The 21,984-nt window shown below is 40.6% G+C and overlaps 1 protein-coding gene across 2 annotated transcripts in view; it reads right to left on the bottom strand.

The window, feature by feature from the left end:
* Positions 1-21,984, bottom strand: part of GRID2 (glutamate ionotropic receptor delta type subunit 2) — a 673,180-nt gene that overhangs the window by 52,298 nt on the left and 598,898 nt on the right. For both annotated transcript variants that reach the window (XR_004496988.1, XM_015625795.2), the window contains exon 14: positions 11,883-12,049. Coding sequence is in view for 1 of the 2 variants with exons in the window: in XM_015625795.2 (XP_015481281.1) it covers positions 11,883-12,049 (167 nt within the window). In the remaining variant the exon portion in view is untranslated. The remainder of the gene's footprint in view (positions 1-11,882; positions 12,050-21,984) is intronic.

Raw genomic sequence — 21,984 nt, 5'->3', positions numbered from 1 at the left:
AGGCTATACTAGTGACCTAAAGGGATGTAACATTTGAAAATTTTAGCAAGGAGCTTATCATTGCCTAAGCAAGATGAAAGATTGGCATCTCTACTTTTCCTCAATTCAGAAAAAGATATTAGTGGGTATGCAATGCCTGTGGGGGATGAGAAAGCTTCTCTGTGAGCAAGCAAATCTTCAGAACTGAACCTGAAATGCAGCACTGTGGGAATCATCTTAAATTGCAATAGGCTGAAGGGCACACAGCATGGTCTGCTCCCAGTCCTGCCAGCCTAGGACAGAAGTCTCCTGGTGAGAGTCTCTACCCAGGCTCTATTTTCAACAACAAGCAAAAAGATGATGACAGTTCAGCCCCATGGATGGACAAGCCATTTACACCTCTAAGAAACAAGGGGGAAAAAAGGAAATAAAAATCCTCACTTTTTCACAACGAGCAACAGTATTGACCTCAAACACCAGTTTTGTTTTTGAGGAGGTTTGGAGACCACTAACTCAGGAGGATAGGGATTTAGAGCCCTTGGGGCATCTCCTGGCCCCAGACTGTGTCCAGCCACCCTGTGGGTCACTCCCCTGCACACCCAGGGCTTCACCCCACAGCCTGTGACCTCAGTTGGGCAGGACAAGGAACAACAGGCTGCTACACAACACTGAAGCAGCCAAAAGGATCTGTGTTAAGTGAAGCAGCAGTAGGAAAACACTTTGGGCAGAAGAAAGGAAACAGGCAGTGGTGCCAAGGCACCAGGTAATTTGAAATAAAGCTGGCAGGAGCGAGAGGAAGGAAGCTGTGTTTGTGCACAGCTCACAGCTGTGCCAGCTCTGCAGCCTTGCTGCCTCCCTTCATCTCGGCTACTGCAGCTCTTCATGAAAGCAGAGAGTCTGCTTCTCCTAAACTCAGCCCTTAAAAACACTCCAAAACCAAAGCCACCCTGCATTTCTTCTATCAAAGAAGGCCTCAAAGCAAGTAAGCAGTAAACCACTGTTAAAAGCTGAGAAAATGGGAAGAAAACAGCTAGTGGGAGAAACAAGGACTTTGCTCGGCATCCAAGTGATTTGTGGGGTCAGCTTGGACGTGTTTTTCATCTCCCCTGAGCTGAGTGTCCTGCAGCTGGCTGGAGTGACAGACCCTTCACTTGCAAAGCCAAGCAGAAGGAGAGGGTATTGCTACACGCTGCTCTGCTCTCTGCTACCAGCCCAGCCACACACACACACATATTTCATTTTGGGGCTGGGAATAAAACACAGCCACTGCAGCCAGCACAGCTTATATATAAAACCGTGGATATATTTCTTCTTGTGTTAAACACCTGTCAGTGGATCTTTCTGAAACCGTATTTTAAAGAGGCCTGTAATATTTAATCTGGTGCAAGACTGCTACGCCTAAAAAAATTAAACTGAGTGTTGTAGGTGTTTTTAACTTAAGAGGGACATGAATAAGATCGAGAAACTTTCACTTCCTCAGGGCTTTAACCATGCTTCTTTTTCAATTGCTTTTCTTCTATGGATTTTACAGTTTCCTCTAGATTGATATAAAATGGAAGAACACAGGGGAATTTGATGCTGCGAGTGAAGCCCAATGGCTTTTTGAAAGCCCTGATTGCTGCCCAAGTGTGAGTGTCAGAGCTGGCACGTTTCTGTAGCTTTGCATAGCTCTTCACAGTGTAAGAAAAATAAAAGAACATAAATTCCCTGTTTCGTGGGGACCTTAATCTTCAGCCTTACATCTAAATTATGCTAAAGGCCTATTATAGGATTAAATTCTCCCGTCAGCTAAACCAGTATAAATCTGGAGTAATTCCATGATCTGAAGATCCACTGCTAATTAACTAAATCCCCCCAAACCCAAGGAAATACTACAAAAAAATAGTATTAAAATGAAGTGTCTATTTCTCAGTTACCTCACTTCTTCATGGTTTCCCTCGTGTTGCTGTAGGAATATTCCAGACATAGCAAAAAAAAAATAAAAATCAGTCCTAGGTCAGGAACTTCTAATCCCTGCTCTCAAGGCTGCAAAACAGTGCTAATGACTGCTGCTTTTCTCTCCAAATATTATTGTAATGGAGTTCATTTGTTCTTTTTTAATTAAAAAATAATTGAATTTTTAATTAAATAAACAAACAAATCCTAGCATGAATTTATCTGTCTTATCAGCTTTCTGTAGGAATCTGATGTCTTTGAGATACTGATGATCTCTTTGGTCCTGCAGAAGCATCCCACCTATGAAACTGCAGCCAATACAGTTATTTTTCCTTTTACTGCTTGGCACCAGCTGAAACCTTTCTGCTTTGGTGGGAGCAGCTGGAGCTTGTACTTATCTACAAAGCCAGGTAATTAGGTGGCAGCTCTTCTTTACTCCTTTGGAAATTAAGCTCATTCTTTCAGCTGAAGACAAAAGTAGCAAATAGAAGGAAATTTTTTTTTTTCAATTGCAATAAGAATGAAAGGATCACAACCTTTCCAAAAACATGTACTTCTCCTGGCCCACACCCCTTAACTGTGAGGGCTTTCAGAGTGAACTGGCAAAGCCTGTGCATGCTATTAAGCACATGCAAGAGGGAGATGTGCTCATGTGCTGTGACAAATTATTGCTACTAGGACTCAATAAGGAGTGTAAGCACATGCTCCAGATAGGCCAAAACCCCTTGTGATGGTTTTTTTGTGACCATCATGGGCTTATTATTAAAATCCCTCAAAACTAAAACTGAGGGTGGACACCAGAAGAATATGATAAAGTATTTGATTGAGAGGCAATCCAAGTATGATGTACTTTTCTGATTTACTACCAAACTGCTGAAGAGTGTCATTACGGCCACCTTGAAAGAACAAACTTTTCCTGATTAATTATTTTATACTGGGTTATAAATCCTGCCTTCCCATTTTCTCCTCCTTAAAAAAAAAAAAAAAAAAAAAGGAAAAAAAGGTAGGTAATTTAAAGCATCTATTTCTGTTCATTGACTCTGATTTTATTCTGTTTTATCTATTGTTTTTTTCTGAGAAATTTCAATATTCTGGTTCTATATAAGACTTTTTCCTTACTCAGGAACTGCAGTCTGTAATAACAGCAGTCAAGGCAGTTCATTCTGGCAAATGCATGTCAGAAAAGGACTGCTGTGACTTTGAAATATTGAAAGTGACTGATAACATAATGCGTGAAGCAGAATAAATGCAGAGAAATGGAAGTTTTAGCTGAGCAGTCAAACTATGAACAAAATACAGTGTCAGAGCTCTGCCCTGAAAGCTCTCCGGGCAGGTGGTTACAATGGCAAATTACTAAATGCACTTTGCAAAAGTGTTTTATGAATAAAATGGCAAACACAGTTTTTCCTTGGCCATATCATCATTTCTGTCTGCTTGCACACCATGTTTAAGTGGAAAACTTGGATCTGGAAAGGCATTTGGCTTTTAGGACAGTCATCAAAGCTATGATGGCTGGGATCAGGGCTCTGCTTTACCTCGGGCTAACCTAGCACAACTGGCACACTAAGCAGAATATAAACCACATTGTTGCACTATGTGTAAACAAGAGTCTCCAGCATTATCCAGCTGGTTCATGTCAGCAAATGCTTCCATCTGTTTTACCCTGCAAAGCTTCTCTGCCACCACCAAGCCTCCTTTGGGATTTGGGCAGAGGTCCTTCCAATTTTGTGACAGCTCATCATCAGAACATTTTTTCCTCAGGACTACGGAGGATTCAGAGAGCAAAGGCTTCCCCCACCCCATCTTCATCTTCAAACTCATCTAGCCACTGACATACTGGTGACCCTGCTGGCCAAACTGTCTGGCTTCTCCTCCTAGTTTCCTCATTATTTCCTTGGGGAGCAGCCTAGAGCACCCTGCCCCATGGGATTGCTCTGAGACACAGCAGAAGACTTCTCTGGATAGTTTTTTTTAGATTGGCTAATCTCCTCCTGCATGAAGCTGAGCAATAAGGCTTCATTTATTCGCCCTCCAATAGTCACTGAGGAGCCCCCTGCTCCTCCCCATCTCACTGCCTCTCCTGTCACTCCCTCTGTTCCTGCAACAAGCTTTCTTCTTCCTCATACTCTATTTGAAGCAAGGGATGACAACTCTGCTAGGAAACCTGCTACCACTCTTCCTTGGCTCTATGTTCTAGAGACTTTCCACATGCTCTTTTTCCCTTTCCCTACCCCTGAATTTGGCTGAAGTCATAAGCCAAGGCTAGCATCTTCTTTGCTTACTGATGACTCAAGAATGGGTGACAAATTGGTGTTTTACAGCAGGGCAAATCTCTGCAGGCTGAGGTAGCCACTGTTACAGCAGTTCTACTGGTGGAAACAAAACTCTTAGCTCAGATATGGATAAATCCTTCCAGCTGTCATTCCGTCCAGTTATTTCAGCTTTGAAAACAAACTTTATTTTCAGGCCTTCTTTTTTTATCTGGAAAACAGGACTAGCTGAAAACGAGCTTTGTGGTCCAGCTAAAGGTTAATTACTTTTTAAGTCAACAAAATGGGTTAGCAGAGATCTATTACTCTTTGCTCTTTTGCTACTCTTGATCATTTTAACTGAAATAGGCTGACCAGTGTTTTGAGAACTGAGGCCAAGAGCCAGAAGCCTCTGGCAGGTAGTGCTGGTGTGGGGTAGGTGGGCTAAACCTTTACTTGTGGTTATTATGGTTCTATCATCAAGGCAGCTGCATGCCTGTATCCTTCCTATTTCCAGGCAAAGCTGTGTACTTGTTTTCCACCCCTCTTTAAAGGCAATGCTGCTGCTCAGCTAAGCCAGAGTGAGTAGTTACACCTGCTGCTCTCAAGACTGATGCACACGTTAGAGAAAGCAGCCAGAAAAAGCTGTCCTGTACTACAGGTCAGTGTGTGCTGATGGTAAACCTAACCTCTGCTTCAGGAATTCATATAAGGCAAGCTCCTCGAGGAAAGCCACTCACTGAGACTTCTTTTAGCTTTACTGTCATCAGATTTATAACCCAGCAGTTTTGAATTCTGCAGCCATGCACTTACTCACTCCATAAAACTTTAAAACACATGAACAACTCAGCTTACAATAAATGTCGCTTCCATATAGTTGGATGAGCAACACTGTTTCCACTGGCTGTACTGCACACCTCGCTGGGTAGTATCTGGCCATTTTACACGCCAAGTCTGAGGTGCCTAAGGCTAGAGAAGTGGATAGAAAGCAGTAAGAAATAGCTTGCAAAGTGCTCTCTACTGGTAATTTAACACATCTCAATTAGACTGTTTTCTTTGGGCTGGTTCATGGGTAATGATGAGGAATTAATATGCAAAATCATACCCTTACCTGGCTTGCCTTAGTGAAACTTTGAAAGTGGAGCCCTTTCTGAAAGTGAGCATTGATTAGGAAAATAAAAGAATGAAGCTGCTTTTTTCATGGTACCTTTTTTTTTCCAACATGCAGCAATGTTGGAAAGTTTTCCTTCAGTGCAGCACTGCTTGGATGCAGAAGTGTCTTTCCATGGTGAAGCAAGCAGGCAGCTCTCTGTTGCTCATGGCCCTATGCTGTGTGAGGATGCAAGAAGATCTAATGCCTTTCCTTACAATTTTCTTTCTCGTGCATCTCAGTGCTGCTACGTCATGATTATTTAACTTAACCCATCAATTAATGTTATGGTATATTTAAAAAGCCCTGATCTTCTCACTGCTTTTATATGTTTTGATTGAGTAATTTTTCACTATGTGTATGTAATAAACTCCAGATCTGCTGCAGAATCCTTTAACCTGTATCATCAGTTAATATCACAGAGGACTAAGAAGTTGCTAAAGTCTGTGTTTCTGTATGTGTTCCCATCCTTTTCAGCTCCTAGTCGTGAATTCACAGTGAGACCTGTAAGCACCAGGTGCACACTGTCAGGAATCAATAAAGTCATTTTTCCTGTTCTCACACGTGATGTGCGGGAGCCACAGTTTCTCTGCAGTCCTACAGCCAGCAGCCTCCACGAGCAAGCGTGGTGGGGACGTGTAATAAAGCCAGGAAACACTTCTGATGCCAGTGCAGGAATCCTCAGAACCTGGGGCTCTGCAGGAGGCAGTGGAAGAGGATGCAAAGGGACAGTGTCAGATCGTCTGGCCCTTGGGCAAAGCTATGAGCAATGTGCTCAGACAGGATAGCAGAGCACTGTAAGCCTGGATTGTGGGCTTGGTAGAAAAAAGAGGAGAGAACAGCAGAGGGACAAAAGCTTTCTGTTAGGGCCTTCTCATGAAGTAATGGATGCCATTTTTAAAAACCAGAATCTATAGAAGCTACATCTTTTCTTATAATCAATTTGAGGTTACGGGTCTTCAGCCCGGATCCAGAGGGATCCCGGAGGGGCAGGCAGCTGGCTGAGCAGCATTTCCTCAAGGTGAGCTTCCTGGCATGAAGGGCAACTGCAGTTTATCTTGGAGGACAGACCTGGGTCAGCCAAAAGGAAGATGGACATGTTATGAGACCTGGGACCTGGTGCAATTCCCAGTTTTGCGCCCCTACAAGTCTCATCTAGATAGCAAAAAATAGGATAGACTGGTTATTTTGGATGGTCAAGAAATATTACCTTGGGTATGGTTAAATTTTTTATTTAGTATCCTGGTTATCTGAGAAACTACCTTGTTACTACGTGCTACTCTGAAGTTAAGGCTTTCATTAACACTGACTATATCTGAATATATTAAGACTGGATTCTCATGTCAGATTGCTCATAAACCTGGAATTAATTTTGATTTTTTTTTCCTCTCACTAATGTAATTTCAGTTATATGAACTTGTGATGTAATCTAAGAGGAGACTCTCAAAATTAAACTCTTCTGTTTAAATTCAGGAGTTTGCTTGAAGTCAAGTAATTCTCCCAACTTGCAGAGTTTCTTAATTTTCTGGAATTATTAAAAAAAAATTGCTTTGAGTGGATTTAGGTAGATTTTACTAGTTTGTCCACTATATGTTTCAAAATGTTATATATAGAGCTCAGAATAGGATTTCAGTTCTTAGCAAACTACCAAGACAAAGCAAAGTTGATCTCTTACTAAGACATCTACTATTCTGCAGATGATCACTGTATCTAATAATGAAAAATCCAATTATGTCATTATGTTAGTCCTCTGCAGGGTTAGGGTATAATCCCAAACTCTTATTTTCCATATAGCTGATAAAAGATAAGTCAGAGAATAACTGACACTTTCTTGGGCTTTCATTAAAAGAACATTAATAAAAAATAGGGGAATCTTCTCAAAGAAAGGGGTACATAGTCCAAGGGCAGAGAAAAAGAAATCAAGGTAGTTAGTAATAAAGTAATTTTCCTTCCACTGGAGTCTTTGGACATAAGTGACCTCCAAGACACAGAATGAAAATTTAAGGATGGAGAATTAATGGTGAGGAGACAGGAAGAACACATATTTATGGCTCAGGGCAGGAACTTTCGAAGACTCAGGATTTTGCTGATGAGAGGTAAAAAGGACAGGAGAATATCCATACCATTTATTTAAAGCAGCTGGCTAATGATTTGCTAAGGGACAGTCTGTAATGCCATACTCACTTCTTTCCCTCCAAAGTTTTGGATGTCTGAAAGCACACCACTTGCTGCTAGGATGGTGTCTTTGGGCTTGCCATGAGGAAATCACTCTAAGTGTCCATTTCTTTTCCCCCCTTAGGACAAAAAGATGTCATTGACTTCTCTAGAAAAAGCACAAATTTGCTGTGACTTTTTGTGAATAATATCAGACTGGTGTTTCTGCAAAAGTTATATGGTAGTTGTAGCTTCCATACATTTTGCTCTCACATACCCCCTTCCCACAGACACTTCCAGGAATTATGGAAGTGTTGTTGCTGCTTTTAGCACACAGACAGCTTTAGGTGTCCATGAGCTTGTGCTTGGCTGGGGCAATTGTGGAAGCACAGCTGATGAACAAAAAAGAGTCCTACACTGTGTGCTCTAAAGGCAACCTTGTCTCTTCTTTTTTATTCTTCCTATTATCACCGCTTCCTTTTACCTAGAGGGGCAGAACTCACATGGATACTCTTTGCAACATGAGGGGTGCAGAACAACTACGGCTTGATTTTTCAGTGGCTTTGGGCGTTGACATGTTCCAGTTAAGCGCAGAGCTGGCTACTGGCCTCTGCTGAGCGCGGAATTAGTGCTTCCTCTCCCTTTGCCTCTAGCGTGCTGTGCGGCCAGGACTGTAGTGCAGGAGAAAGGGGGTGAAACAGCAGAGAAAGTGGGGACATGAACGGGATTCCAGCACTTTGCTGCCACCCCTCCTTGACCCCCACCAAAAGCCAGCCACCAGCACAGTGCCTGAGCCATTGCTGCAGCGCTGCAGGAAGCACAGACATCCTATGAAATACTCTGAAAAGCGCCTGCAATTATATTTATACCTCCTGGGGGTAAAATGGAAGTTTTCAAGTTTAAAGCTGAAAAGAATTCTTAACAAGTGTCAAATTCAGTGTCACCACACAGCTCTTCATGAACCAAAAGACACATCCTTTTCAAGCTCTCCTAGGAAATTTGGCAGTTCCTATCATTACCAGCCTCTGTCATTACCTTGAAAGAAAAATATATAGAGATGGAAAACTGACATGCTGCCTGGAGGCTGCTGGTGCTCAGAAGGTTAAATGTTAGTGGCAAAGGAGAGGACAGCAATCTACCTGAGAACATCACCTGGCTGCCTAGGGGCACGGCCAGTTGTGTTTGTTAACATTTGCAACATGAATGAAGTCATCAGCATGGCTATGACAAGTCCATCTTTCAAATATTTCACAGCTTATTTTCCATATTATTTGTGTTACAGCCACATACCTCTTTCCAGGATGGACCCAAGCATCTGTTTTCAGATAAAGCTTTAGGCAGGGCCTGGTCACAGATGCTGTGTGGGACCCCAGCTGGCTGCTTTGCCATCCCTTTGCAGCAAAAAGCCAATCTCATACCGCAGTCAGGCCATTCACTGCTGCTCATGTCTTTGTTTTGGCACAGAAGGGATTTTTTTTCTGCATGTGAAAAAGAAGGGTCTGAAAGACCCTTTTTTTACACTGCTTCCTGTTGGTAAAGTTTACCACAGCATTACCTTGACTGCAGCTCACACTGTGTGGCTTTAGAGAGAAGGGGTGAGTGTTTACACCTCTCTTTCTCTTTTCCTGTTTCTCTGGGAATCACCTGAGTGTTCGGAAAAGGTATTGAAAAGCTTTAAACATGTGCCTGTGCTTCCTGCACAGAGAGCAAAATCTCCTGTAAGCTTTCCAGACCTTTCATAGCTGCACCCCAGGGATTTAACACTGTGCAGCTTATGGCTTTATATGAAATTTCTTAAAAGAGAAGGCCTGTATTTTTCACATAAATATATTTATTTTGGGAAGGATCAAGAAGTCCCAGTGTATTTTAAACTAGTTCCCTGCTGCAATAAAAATGTGAAATATTCATGTGAACATTTGCTAATCCTATACAATGAATCTATTCCTCTCTCTATTTAGCATGCAGGCTGCAGCTGCTGAAGGTTGTTGAGCCTTTTCATTAGGAAGAAATGTAAGGATGATGTGTGAAAACCACATGGATGTAATTGTAAGGAACAGTATAGAAGGGTGTTAAGAACAAAACCTTGTAAGCTACCTTGTAAGTATGATTTCTCTTTCATATGTTTGTTCTTATATGGTCTTTCACTGCTTTAAACTGTAAATTTATATTTATGGACATAATTAGAAATGCTATATAATACACTCTCATAATACAGAAATAAGAATATAAGCACAGCAGCACACATTTTCAGAATATATATCTCAGCCTCTCTAAATTCTGCAGGAGGTAGTATCACCAAGCAATTCCAATTTCTGTTCAGCCATTATTCCTGCTAATGTAATGAGTTATTTTCTCACCAGTGCCAAGTTCTGCTTATCCATCCAGATCCATCTGTGGCGCAATATCTGACAAATAATCCCCTTCTTCATCTACCTGAACTCTGACAACTTTAGCAGGAAATCAAAAATGAGTGCCTATGATCCCTGATTCCACCAGGGGACAACATATGACCTTGGGATTTAATTTAAGTCTCCTGATGCTATGGATTCCCTAAGCATTAAGTGGAAATAGCATTTGCTTTCCTGAGGGATGCTAATATTTAAGTATTGCTTCAAAGATCCTCAGATAAAAATACCTATATATGTGCAAATTTTTATGCTTCCTTCTGCTTTCTTATAGCTCCAAGATATAATAATACACTGAAAAGCAAAATTTTCTTATGAAATAAAATTGTACTTGGAAATGTCAGGCCTGCACAGACCAATGATCCAGGAGTTGCTGAAGGCAGTGTATCAGAAGAAGCTATAACCCAGCCTCTCCATGTGCAGAATACTGTGACCAAGAAAAAACTCTTACCAGAATCATCCATAACCCTTTCCCCTATGCCAAGAGCTATGCCCAGTACATAAACGCTGTCACAAGCAGTCTAAGGGCACTTTGGATGTATCCACCTTGACTTGCAGAGCAGCAGTGGTGGGCATGAAGAACGTGTGCAGGAGCTATGCCACGTCACTTGGCAGCTTCACTGTGTTTAGTAATAAAGACACAGACTGTGAAGTTCCCTAATGTCCTCCAATTTTTGTACACAAGCTTGAATGGACAATAAGGCTGTGGAGAGGATGACTTAACACCTTGACAAGCACCGGAGAACTCTAACAGGTGGAAGAATTTCTTAGAAAGACTACAGGAAGGAATTCTACTCCTTTTTTTTGCATAGAAATCCCAAACAGTAAAGTGACAGAGATTTTAAACAGAGCCAGCCTGGTCACAGCTGGAATATGAGAGAATTACAGTATTTGGTAAATATTTGCCCCTAACACTCTTTGTAATATACAAAGCATATGTATGTTTCAATAAAATTAATTTTTTTGTTGATCCTATAAAATTTTTTATTATGTTGCTGCTCTGTTAGGACAAAATTCAGGAATATCACTCCCAAAGTGGAACAGATCCAAAAAATCCAAGTGTTCTCTGTTCACGCATGAGGTGTGAGCAGAGAGTGATTCCTCTGGATCTGCACAGTGTTACTTACTGGCTACTTTCCCCCCCACCAGAGTCTTTGTCAAAGGCAAAAGCCCAAATTAAGTGTAATTTGTATGTTTACTTGGCAGCCACACAACAGAAATCCCATTGCAGGAACTGTAAGATGTTGCTTCATACACATAACACAAACCAACAGAAATCAGGTTGAGAAACCAGATTCAGAATGAAAAAAAGGATCAGGAGACTAGCTCACATCTCATAAGTTCCAAACTGCAGATATTACACTTTTTAAGAGTTTGGTAGATTTTTTAACATTTCACACAGATCCGGATTTAGGAATCAATATTGGAGTGAAGCACAAATACTGCAAAGGCACAATACACACAATTAATTTAGTATTTTCAATCCTAATAGAAACATGATACCAGTAGCATCTCTAGAGATGTCACTTTTGTAGCCCAAGAGATTGATTCGTACAGGGATAAGCACCTATGCTTTTGGGTACTAATAGGGTTCTTTCCACCAAAACATCAAATGTTCGTGTTCAACCCATTTAGTTTTCCCATCAGTGTCCAAATTAACTTTCTTTTTCTTTAAGAAATAGCTTCTGTAATAGGAAAAGTTGAGTTATGCTGACTCTCTATAACAAATGAAGCAACTCTTTCCTCATTTTCCTGCTAATGAAGTTGAGTTTATCTCATTAATGTTTTTCAAAAGAAACAAGAACAATTCAAATAAGAGCAACACAAAGTGTCTTTAATGCAGTTTCTAGAAAAGTGAATAATTCAATGTCTCGGAGAAAATGAATGCGTACGCAAGAAATGGATCGCAACTACAAGATGTTTTTCCTTTGCCAAAAATTAAAGTAAAAGAAGGGTCCAGAGCTGAAAAATCTTCCCTTAGTACCTGCTCCTCCTACCCCAAAGGCTTACCTTTGTGAGAAGACGTCTCTGTAGGGGCTGCCGTGCTGCAGGGCGATCCCGTATCCTCTGTCCGCGACAGTGTTCCCAACCGTGTAGAAGGAGCACTCCGCATCGTTGATGGCCACGTACTCCAGCACCGCTGCGTCCCACACAAAGGCATAGTTCCCGTATTTCACCTGGACAAACACAGGAAAAGCTCAGACTGAGGACTGCCAAGTCTGGAAGGAGATCAGTGTGCCTGGAAATGGGGCAGTTTCAGCACAGTCTGCTCTTTAAAGGACGTGAAGTTTGGGTGCCCAGCTGCTGCCAGTGCCCAAGGTGCCCAGAGACTGGTGCCATGAAGGGCTTGGGCTGAGAACCTTGGCTGAAACTGAAGAAACATGACCTGAAAAAAATGTACCATCAGTGACACAGTGCCATTGGGGGAAATACGGACTGTCCCTTTTCAGGGAACAAAGGAAACACCACGGTCCCTCCCCCAACACTAAATTCCACATGAAACTCCCCGTTTTGAGCTGTAAAAACCACTGTTTGGAGGACGGGTAGGTATTCCCATTGGAAGAAGCGTGGCAGGGTAGGTGTGGCTATCCAGAGGGAAGACCACTGTTTGGGATGGTCCACATTTCAGTCATGCTTCAAGCTGTGACAGACCTCACAAACGTCCATTTGTCTTATGGGTTCTGTGGGAAAGATCACACCAAGTAGATTTTTCGGGATTACTTTCCTCAGCATGAGGCATTTTCACATACCTTCAAAGACTCTCACAGAACAAGATCATGTAAACCATTTTAACTGTTTGACTAAGATAAATCCAAACTCAACCATCCAATCCTCAGCTCATTACACTGAACAAGCTTTTGAAGTAACATTTCCCCACCCATTCACATTTGAAACAAATCCAGATTTAAAAAAAAAAATAAATTAAATATATATGATGTATCCAAAATTTAAGCATTAATTCAGAAGCAAGCCTTTAAAAACAAAAACTCAGTCTATATAAATCAATTAATTTCTGCTTTCCAGACAGATCGTGTTTTTCAGAAAAAACAGTAATCTCTAGGTGCTCTACCAGACCCAGATCTTTTGCTGGTTTTCTGTTTCTTTGGTCTCTGTGTCAGAACTGAAGGATCCCTCTGCTTTTTTTCCTGCCCCTCTGCTTGGCTTCATTTAGCTTTTTCCCTGTGCTGTATTAGGCAACTAAGCTGTAAAACTAGGCTGAATCCATTGACTTTGTAGATCTAATGGGAATAAATACGTGACAGCTAAGTGAAAAGTAAACAAAACAGAAAAAGGCCATGTGGGGCTAGGCAATCCAGAGAGAATTCAAAACCAAGTCAGCATATCAAAGTAAGCAATGTCAGTACATCATTTAGATTAGGCTTTGACAATGTCGATTATGTTTTTAAAGACTGTTTACATATAAAAGTTACTGAAGCAAGCCACACCGTCTGCTTGCTCACAAGATGTAGTGCACAAGGAATGATTGCATTTGGGACACAATCCGTTTTACTGCAGGCCTGGCAAGGGAATATTTCCTGTTTCCATCTGTAGGCAAGGCAGTGGGAGGATTTGTGCAGATTTTGGAGCAGAAAGGGAACCATATTATCTGTGGACTCCACAGGACTTGCAGGATAAAGAAAAATATTTTCTAAGTGCACACACACACACAAATGCAGGACTGGGCCAGTTTTAATCTTCAGGTTCTGGAAATTGTCAAGAATGTTTTTTCTCTCTTCCCAGTGGAGGTTTAGGTCTATCTATACAGGCAGAGAATAAGGGATAAAGTTTAATTTGCAGTTAACACACAAGAAAACTTGTATGCTTGTCCTATAGGTACTGCCACTCACAGAGCTCTTCCTAGCATGGGTTGCTCTGGTCTTCTTACAGTCACCACTGTAAGAAATAAGCATGACTGAGAAAAAAGCACTTCCTAGGAGAACTTAACAGGATAATGACTCAGCCTGAAAAAGGATCATGGTGTGCAGAGAACAAGGGAGGGAAATAGGAGACAAAAGCAGAGGATCAGAAGTGGGCAAATGAATCCTGAAAAGGATCAGATGGACTTTCTGAACAAAAGAATTAAGGAAAAGTGGGGTTCTAAACCCAAGTAATTTTACATGTGGGACATAACCTTTGAGGTGATGGAAAGAGCAGAGGGTTATGTTTTGACACCAGCTTTTGTCCTAACCCGCCTTTTTATCATCCTAGTGCACTGAATTCACCAAAGTGCTTGCAAGGAGACTTATCAGCTGCTCAGCTGGTCAGGAAAAATTCTCTTGATTTAGCTGCCTTGCTGTAAAACAACTCACAAAGAGAATATATAAAAGTGGTAAAAGCACTTACTGTCAATAATATCTGTGATGAAGTGGTATATATAAGATCCTCAGAGCAGAGCTGATAATATCACAGTTCAGGTTCCCACGAAGATATTACTTTTCATAGATAAGATCACAGTGAGCCTCAGTTAAAGTGCATGGGGCACAAAAGAGATTGAAGAGCCAGAAGGGATCATTCCCCATCATCTGCCTTCAACACATGATTGCTCCATGCATTAAAATACATCCTTCTTAGCATTTTTGCCCTATTCACTTACAAATCTGAGGAATTCAAAACCATGGAGCAAACCTAAGTTGTAATTGTCATGCTTGCAATCCCTCTCCTTAGAGAACTACTTCTTGGTCTAACATTTTTCATTGTTATCCAGTGCATTTATTCTTACTACCTTTTTCTTTTACATATAACTTTCTTGTGTCATTCCTAGGTATTTCTGCTCTGCAGTTCTAAATACTCACACTTTGGGGTTGACACCTTTCAATTATTGATGGATCTTTCTATTACTTAGCTGAGCTGGATATAGCTTTCTTTCATCTCTCCTTGCAAATCTATCAGCTTGGCCCTCCCATTAGCAGTGACACTACTTTTGAACTGTCTCCAATGCTTCATTTTTATGCATGGGAGAAACACCTGTTTCGCTAAGGGAGAACTATATGCCAGCTCTGCAGCTATAGGATTTCCTTTTTAGCATACTCTTCTTCTGAGGATTGGTCTAAACTCCTTGCCCAGGGATCTTTCACACAGCTCAAGACTGGCTTTATCTTAAAGGACTAAGAATAAAATTTTGCTAGAGTATAGCATACCTGGAACACTGATGATATTTCACAGATTTGTACCTACACCGTGGAAAGAGGAGATGATGCTCTCTGTAAAAGGCGAAAGGAATTTCAGAACACTGTCAATTAAAAACTTCTAGCCTTCTCTCTCTCCCTCTTACCATGGAAAGCACATATTTTGCAGCTCTTCAATAGCTATGCAGAAGATTTCTACTGTAGACCTCAAAATCAACAGCAAAAATTCCAGCTCTGGAATGAGAAAAAGCTCTTTTTTGAGAAAAAATTAAGGAACTTACATTTGGCCAATTATGGGAGCTCAATGAAAGCAGAATCTCCTTGGGGGAAAAAAAAATGTATCCTTGCAAAGCACGTAACTCACTACTCACAGAAGAACTGCATCCCTGATTCTCCATTTCCTCATCATTATGTTGGCCTTTTGTGTAGAGAGAACAACATTTCAGGACGGTGGCAGATCTGGATGCTGCTCACACACGGCCACGCAGCCCTGGCTCACCAGGGAGGCGTTTGTAGGAGGGCAGCACATTGTCATTCTGCAGCAACCCCAGCTCTCCAGTCCACCAGGGCATGGAGAGCTGACACTTCACTCTCCTTCCCTGTGGCTTCCCGCCTGTCACCATGGCAGAGACTAAAAAGACTGTATCTGTTGTCAGAGGGGAAAAAAGCCCCAGCAACAAAACCAGGCAAAATTGAAACTCTTAATTGTTCATCTGGGTATTTTGAACCCATGCACTACAGTGATCATTAAGTGAAACTGGGAGGTGTGGTACCACACAGAAATGTACCACACAATGACTTCATGGTCCTGTGAGCAATTCCAAAGCAGTTACTGTAAAAAGGGCTGTTGCACAGAACAGGAGTCATCAGCACATAGATGTTAAAACTATTTCTATAGGGCTGTTATATTTCTATTTTCTATCTCTGAACACTTACAGAATTTTTCTTTGCTGAAGCCCTGTCTATAGATATTAGCTAAAATTTATCCTGGATGATTCCACCAAAAACCTGTTGAGTTATAAGAGGAAAACATTTAAAGCCATTGCACTGTTGCATATGCACATATTTTATGCCAAGAGGGATGTGGATAATATTTCTTGTTACAGCTAACCTGCTCATGCAGAGTAAGTTGAATAATGTATTTGTGTACAACTCTGGCATTCTAAAAGCACATTTTTAGGTCTAGCAAATGTTAACTTTAGGAAAAAGTAATTGTAAGTAAACAACAACCAATTGCTGAAATTTTTCATACTTGTATTCTTGGATAATATCTTTTCTGTATTTTGAATTTGTCTATAGAAGAAACACAAGGAATCCAAATGAAAGGATCCAAGTGAAATAAAAAAAAACCACAATAGATTGCAGGTTAAAAATAACTGGCAGACCTCTTTAAAATACTTCATCGTACATGAAATGTGTTAACTGTTAGAAAAACAATGGAACTCATAAGGCCAGAGAATCTTAAATTTAAACTGATTAGAATTATATTAATTTTCTAGAAGAAAATCTGAAAATTATTAGATAATGCTGATGAAGCCCATTTTCTGCACACTCTGTGCCTATACCCCTGAGACACAGTGGTGGTGGTGGCTTTTTCTACTCCTTTCCATTTTCATCAGGTGCCGACTGCTGAACACCTTTCCCTGCCTATGAAGTTGTAGTATTTGCTGTATTTTAGCCAAAAACAGGAGAAGACTCCTCTGCAGCGTAGCAGCAGCAACTCCAGCTCTGACCTAAACCCAGTCAGAGACACTGAAAAATTACCTTCTCCCCACAGCACTTTGAGGGTCCTGATCTCCAAAATGGGCCATTCCACTGCAGGGACTACAGAGAGGCAAAAACACCATCCAGTGCTGGTAGCTAGATCTATGCCCATCAGTGTAGAGCTGAGACTTTGACATATATAAATACATTAATCAAAATTTTTATACCCTCTTGCCATGTTCAGGAAGTACACAGCAGCTACAGCCTGAAGAGGGCTGTGCTCCTCTCTACAAAACAGCCTTGCCAAAGCTGCTGTTACTCAAGGAATGAAGGAGAGGGGAGAAAACTGAATGAACATTTGCAAGTAGATGACCGAGAGCATAGGTAATGTGGATACTGTATTCCAAAATGGGGAAAGGAAAAGATGAAATCTGAGGTGGAAGACTAAATCTAGATTTTCAGATTGTCAGATGCTGGCGAACAGCTTGATGGCATTCACAAGAGAAGGCTTTATTTCAGCAGAAGGGAATGGAAACACTTTCCATAATCCCCTTGTAAGAGGCCCATGAAGTTACTGTTTATTGGAGTGCACCAGAAGTCAGGTCTGCCTTCAGAGAAATTCTTATTTGCTAATTTGTTTTCTTCAGGGGACCAAGGTTTTAAGTCTTAGTTTTGTTCACAAAGGGCACAAATCTAGCTGACTTCCATTTGGATACCAGTGAATTAAAACCTTACATTTCAGCTTTGTTGAATAGACTCCACTGATTTACAAAAGTAAATCTTTCCATACATCCAAAGTACACTTTTGGCTCTTCTTGCCCCACACTCTTGCAGGACAACACCTGTGGCTGATCTGCATAGCTTAAGAGTGAAGTGCAGTCATGCAATCAGGGAATCTGCATCTCACTGACAGCTCTCTGTAGTGCAAGACAGGAGCTGGATTCCCATGGTGGTGTTAGAACACAGAATAAAAAATTATATATATATATATATATATATATAAAATAAATAAATACATAAATGTGTGTGTGTGTGTGTGTGTGTGTATACATATAAAACTCTATTCAGCCATCAAGGCAACTAGCTACTGCTACTACTATTACTACCACCACCTTTAATATGTAATTTTGCAAGGTCTATAGAAAGTTATTTAAATTCAAGGGCCACTATTTGAAAAACACTGAAATGTATTATTTGCACTTATGCAAACAGAAAAGTGTGGAATCGTTTCTAAAAGCATCATTGAGCCCAGGAGCAAACAGCAGCAGGAAAGTGGAACACCTGGGAGCTTAGGGGAAGAAAGAAGAGGTTAGAGATCCCAGCCTCACCTCCTCTTCAGTATGAAGTTTATCTCTCATTACAGTCCCATATCAACTTGAATGGCATGTCTATTTGTTCCACATAAAACATAATCAGGAAAAACATGAATTCCTCATATGCAACCTGCCATCAATTTCTTGAGAAAAGCCTCATGATCACGTGCTCACTTGCTCCACTGGGCAGACCTCATAATTCTTCCAGAATAAGAATTACTCTGGTATGAGAGCTCTGTAATGAGGGGGCACCACGGTGTCAGAACTTTCCCAGTGCTCAGTGCCTTCACATTTTGCCATTGTAATTAAAGGTATCTTGTAAGTTAACAAGAAAGAAAATAACAAGCGGAGCAAAACAGTGGAGGCCAGCTTCTGAGGGTGGTGGGAGAACAGAGCCAGCTGCTTCTCCAGGTGATCAGAGCAAAGCACTAGAAAACCAGCAGATCATACTGATCACTGACATGCAGCTGAGCCACGGGTTTGCTACAGCAAACACTAATTTCAGATGGAAGAGACATGGGAGAAAAATATAAATCTCAGCAAAGCAGGCCTTTGAAAGATAAGGAAGCAATATCATTTTTTATTATGCTAGCTTCTCACTTATTTTTTGACAACAAAGTGCTGCAGATAGCAATGCATACTATTTTAAGAGTATCACTAGTAAAGGTCATATACCAAAATTATATGAAAGCACTTGAGAAAATTAGATCTGTGGTAACCAAGTGGCAGTCTCAATAATGAGGAAAATTTAAACCAAATGTTGCTAAAGTCATTCCCCTTTTCTGATAAATAAATATTTTGTGGCAGTTAATTCCCAATAAAAGAACATTTAAATGAGGAAATATACATGGGTCAATACTCTTCATTTGGGTTAAAAAATAATTTGTGGATTAAAGTACCATGAAGAAGTTAAACAGAAGTGAATATAGAAAAGCAGCATCCATCTTTATATTAAATCAGTGCAGTATGATGCTCACTGAAGGGTTCTTGTCCCCCTTCTTTAGAATAGCCGCCTAACTGGAATTCTTAGGCAGTTTCCTTTTTCAAAGACATGTTTACTGAATACCAACTGCAAGGAGAGAAATAACATTAAAAGTCAAAAAACTACTCCTCCAAACCATTAATCAGTTGAAAAAGAACTTTAACCACAGGAGAAATCTTTGCAAACTACCAGCAATACTGAAAAATTATTCAGTAAAAGCTCATTTGAAATAATACTTTCATTTTAGAAACTTATTTTAAAGAAACTGACTTTTCTTTCAGTTTTTTATATTCCTTGTACATGAGCCCTGACCACTTTCCTAGTGGTAATAGGATTCAAGATGTTCCACTACTCACACAAAAGAATTTAACTTTCTTCTTTAGAACCATTGTATTCTTCTCTTTTTCATAATCATCTCCTGCCCAGAAATGGAAGGAGCCAGCTTGGTCGAGACACAGTATCTTGAAGCTTCAAAAGAAAAGCTTCCCAGCCCCTCTTTTTCCCCTCTCTGAAATCACACTGCACAGCAATTTTGCGTGTTTCCCCTCATTCTGCTAACCTGCAGGAGCCAGGAAGCGCTAACTGCTGGCAACCTGCACAAGCGTGGGCTGGAGCGTGCAGGAATGGGTTTGCATCATGAAGCTCGGTTCACATCAGTTTGTTTGCATGCAGACTTTGATTGCCTCAAAAGCCTCCTCTTCCTCTGGAAAACCTGCATGAAACCACTACTCTTCTCTGGCAGTGAATCTTCCCCTTGAGTGCAGCAGGTCATGTGGCCATGAAGGGAAGGAAACTGAGATTTCACCCCTTCAGGTTTCCACTTTTCAGCAACACCTGGCACCCCCTTTCTCTGAGAGCACAATAAAGGCTGCCATAGGGTGTCTCTAAGCATTTATTTTGGAAGGCTCTAAGTTCAGGCTGCAGCACAGACTGGTTCTTAATGCCACACCATCCCTTGTCACTGCCTTGTCAGGTCTTTGGAGACCCCACTGCTGAATGCATTTTGGTTCTTGCAAAAAGGTGTTTTGAACCCACAGGAAAGGAAAGCATTATAGATTTGAGCTACGAAGGTTTTCTCTTTCTTTTGCAGTTTAGGATCCACAGAAGACATCAGGAGCTGTGACAGGGGGAAGACCAGTGCAGTCACGCTTTTTACTCAGTTCAGGCTGCCTTCTTGCTTTCACCATGCAGACAACAGAGAAGATGACACAACAGAACAACTTGTCTCATAAAATCGCAGTAAGTCTTGAAGCTAGCTCCTGTCTCTGCTGCCCTGCCTGCAGCCAGCCTACAGCCCATGCCTGCAGGCACAAACTAGGAAGTCAAGCCCCTCACAGGAAACAGTGAATACAAAGAATGCTGCTAGATTCACTCACAATGCCAGGCAGAGCAAAGCCAGGTAAAGGAGCAGGCACCCAAGTTCTGTATGTGCAAAGGTAAATAAAGATATAAACAGTGTCCAGAAGGAGTTTCAAGTTCAGGCAGCACCCGAAACAGTGCAACAGCTCCTGAGCACTCTCCAGAGCCATCCAGGGATTTAATGTTTACTGCTACTCCAATTTCAGGTGATAGCTGGGCTTTTGCATCTTTTTGCACTTTTACAGAGTGAAATATTCACAGCCTTTGCCTTCAAACGTACACAGAGCAGCTCATCTCTGGCCACAAGCATTTCCACTAACCCAGGGCTGTAACATTCATTTGGCATACCTTTGTAAATAACAAATGAAGTGCAAGACACACACTTCCCTTATATGTGCTTCTAATTCATCCTGGCCTGTCCATACCATAGCTCAGGTCCCAGAACTGGGAAACAGCTGCCAAATATCAACTGAAAAGAAATAAATTACTGAAAAACAATCACTTACGCTTGAGGACACATTCAGGACCAATAATTTCATGAAAGATTTTTAATCATTTTTTCTCCTGAAACAGGAGTCAACAGAAATTCCTGCATAGGGCACTTGAAACAAATTCAGAGATGCAATGTTAAACACAGAACTTTTGCTTGGTGAAAGTGATAGATTGAGCTGGATAGAAATTAGTTATCTTCCTGCATAAGGAATTTCAAGATTTTGAGCAAAGGAAAAATATAATAAATTTTGGGACCAAAAGCAGTAAAAAATCCCCCAAAAAACCATATATATAATCCAAACTGGAGACTATTTTATTGCAAGAAGTTGACTTCAATCTGAATTACTTTCCCTGCAACAGATTAACATTTCAAAGTGAAAAAATCTATTTTGATAAAAAAGAGGTCATTGTTGCATATGAAAATATCCTATGAAGATATGTTGACAATTTCAGTGCTTTTGAAGCTATATAGTATTTTATAAAAATACCTCCTTCCTTACGGTTTCAGTTTCAATTATGACTATATTCTAGTGAATAAATCCTTAATGATAATTTACTCTGGTTTACTTGAGCCATATTTCTAGACATGTTATAAAAATCTAAATATGTATAAATAGAAACAATAAGCAATTGTGCTTCCTGCTCCATTACTGATTTCCTGAAATTATAAGAAATCATGGAAACTTATGTCTCTTTATGTTGCCTAAGCCTGTCAGATTCAAATTTGAACAAAATATGCTGAGAAATCTCATTATATCATAAACAAGGATAGTTCTTTGGTAAACAGACATTACAATTAGTCACCCAGTCTTACTTATTTTTTTAATTTGAATTTGATGTGTATACCCCATGTTGCTAGGTTTACAAATAGAATTCAATCAAGTTAAAATCAGCTACTTGTTGTAGTCCTACATTATTAATAAAAATGCCAGCCAAGGTATTTTTGAGATGGGAGATGAGAAAAGTGGAGTTAAGGAACTTATGAAGGAGAAAAATATTTTCAGTATGAAGATATAATGTAATCAGAGCTTATTTGCCATTTTAAAATGTATTTCAGCTAGAATTAGGGACATCAGCTGAGATTTTCTTAGTTGAACAATGCACTTTCAAATCAGGTATTTGTGCGTGCAGTGTGG

The sequence above is a fragment of the Parus major genome, chromosome 4 (assembly GCF_001522545.3).
Source record: "Parus major isolate Abel chromosome 4, Parus_major1.1, whole genome shotgun sequence".
NCBI lineage: Eukaryota > Metazoa > Chordata > Aves > Passeriformes > Paridae > Parus > Parus major.
Note: the sequence above shows the minus strand (reverse complement) of the source record. Positions and strands in the feature narration are given on the sequence as shown.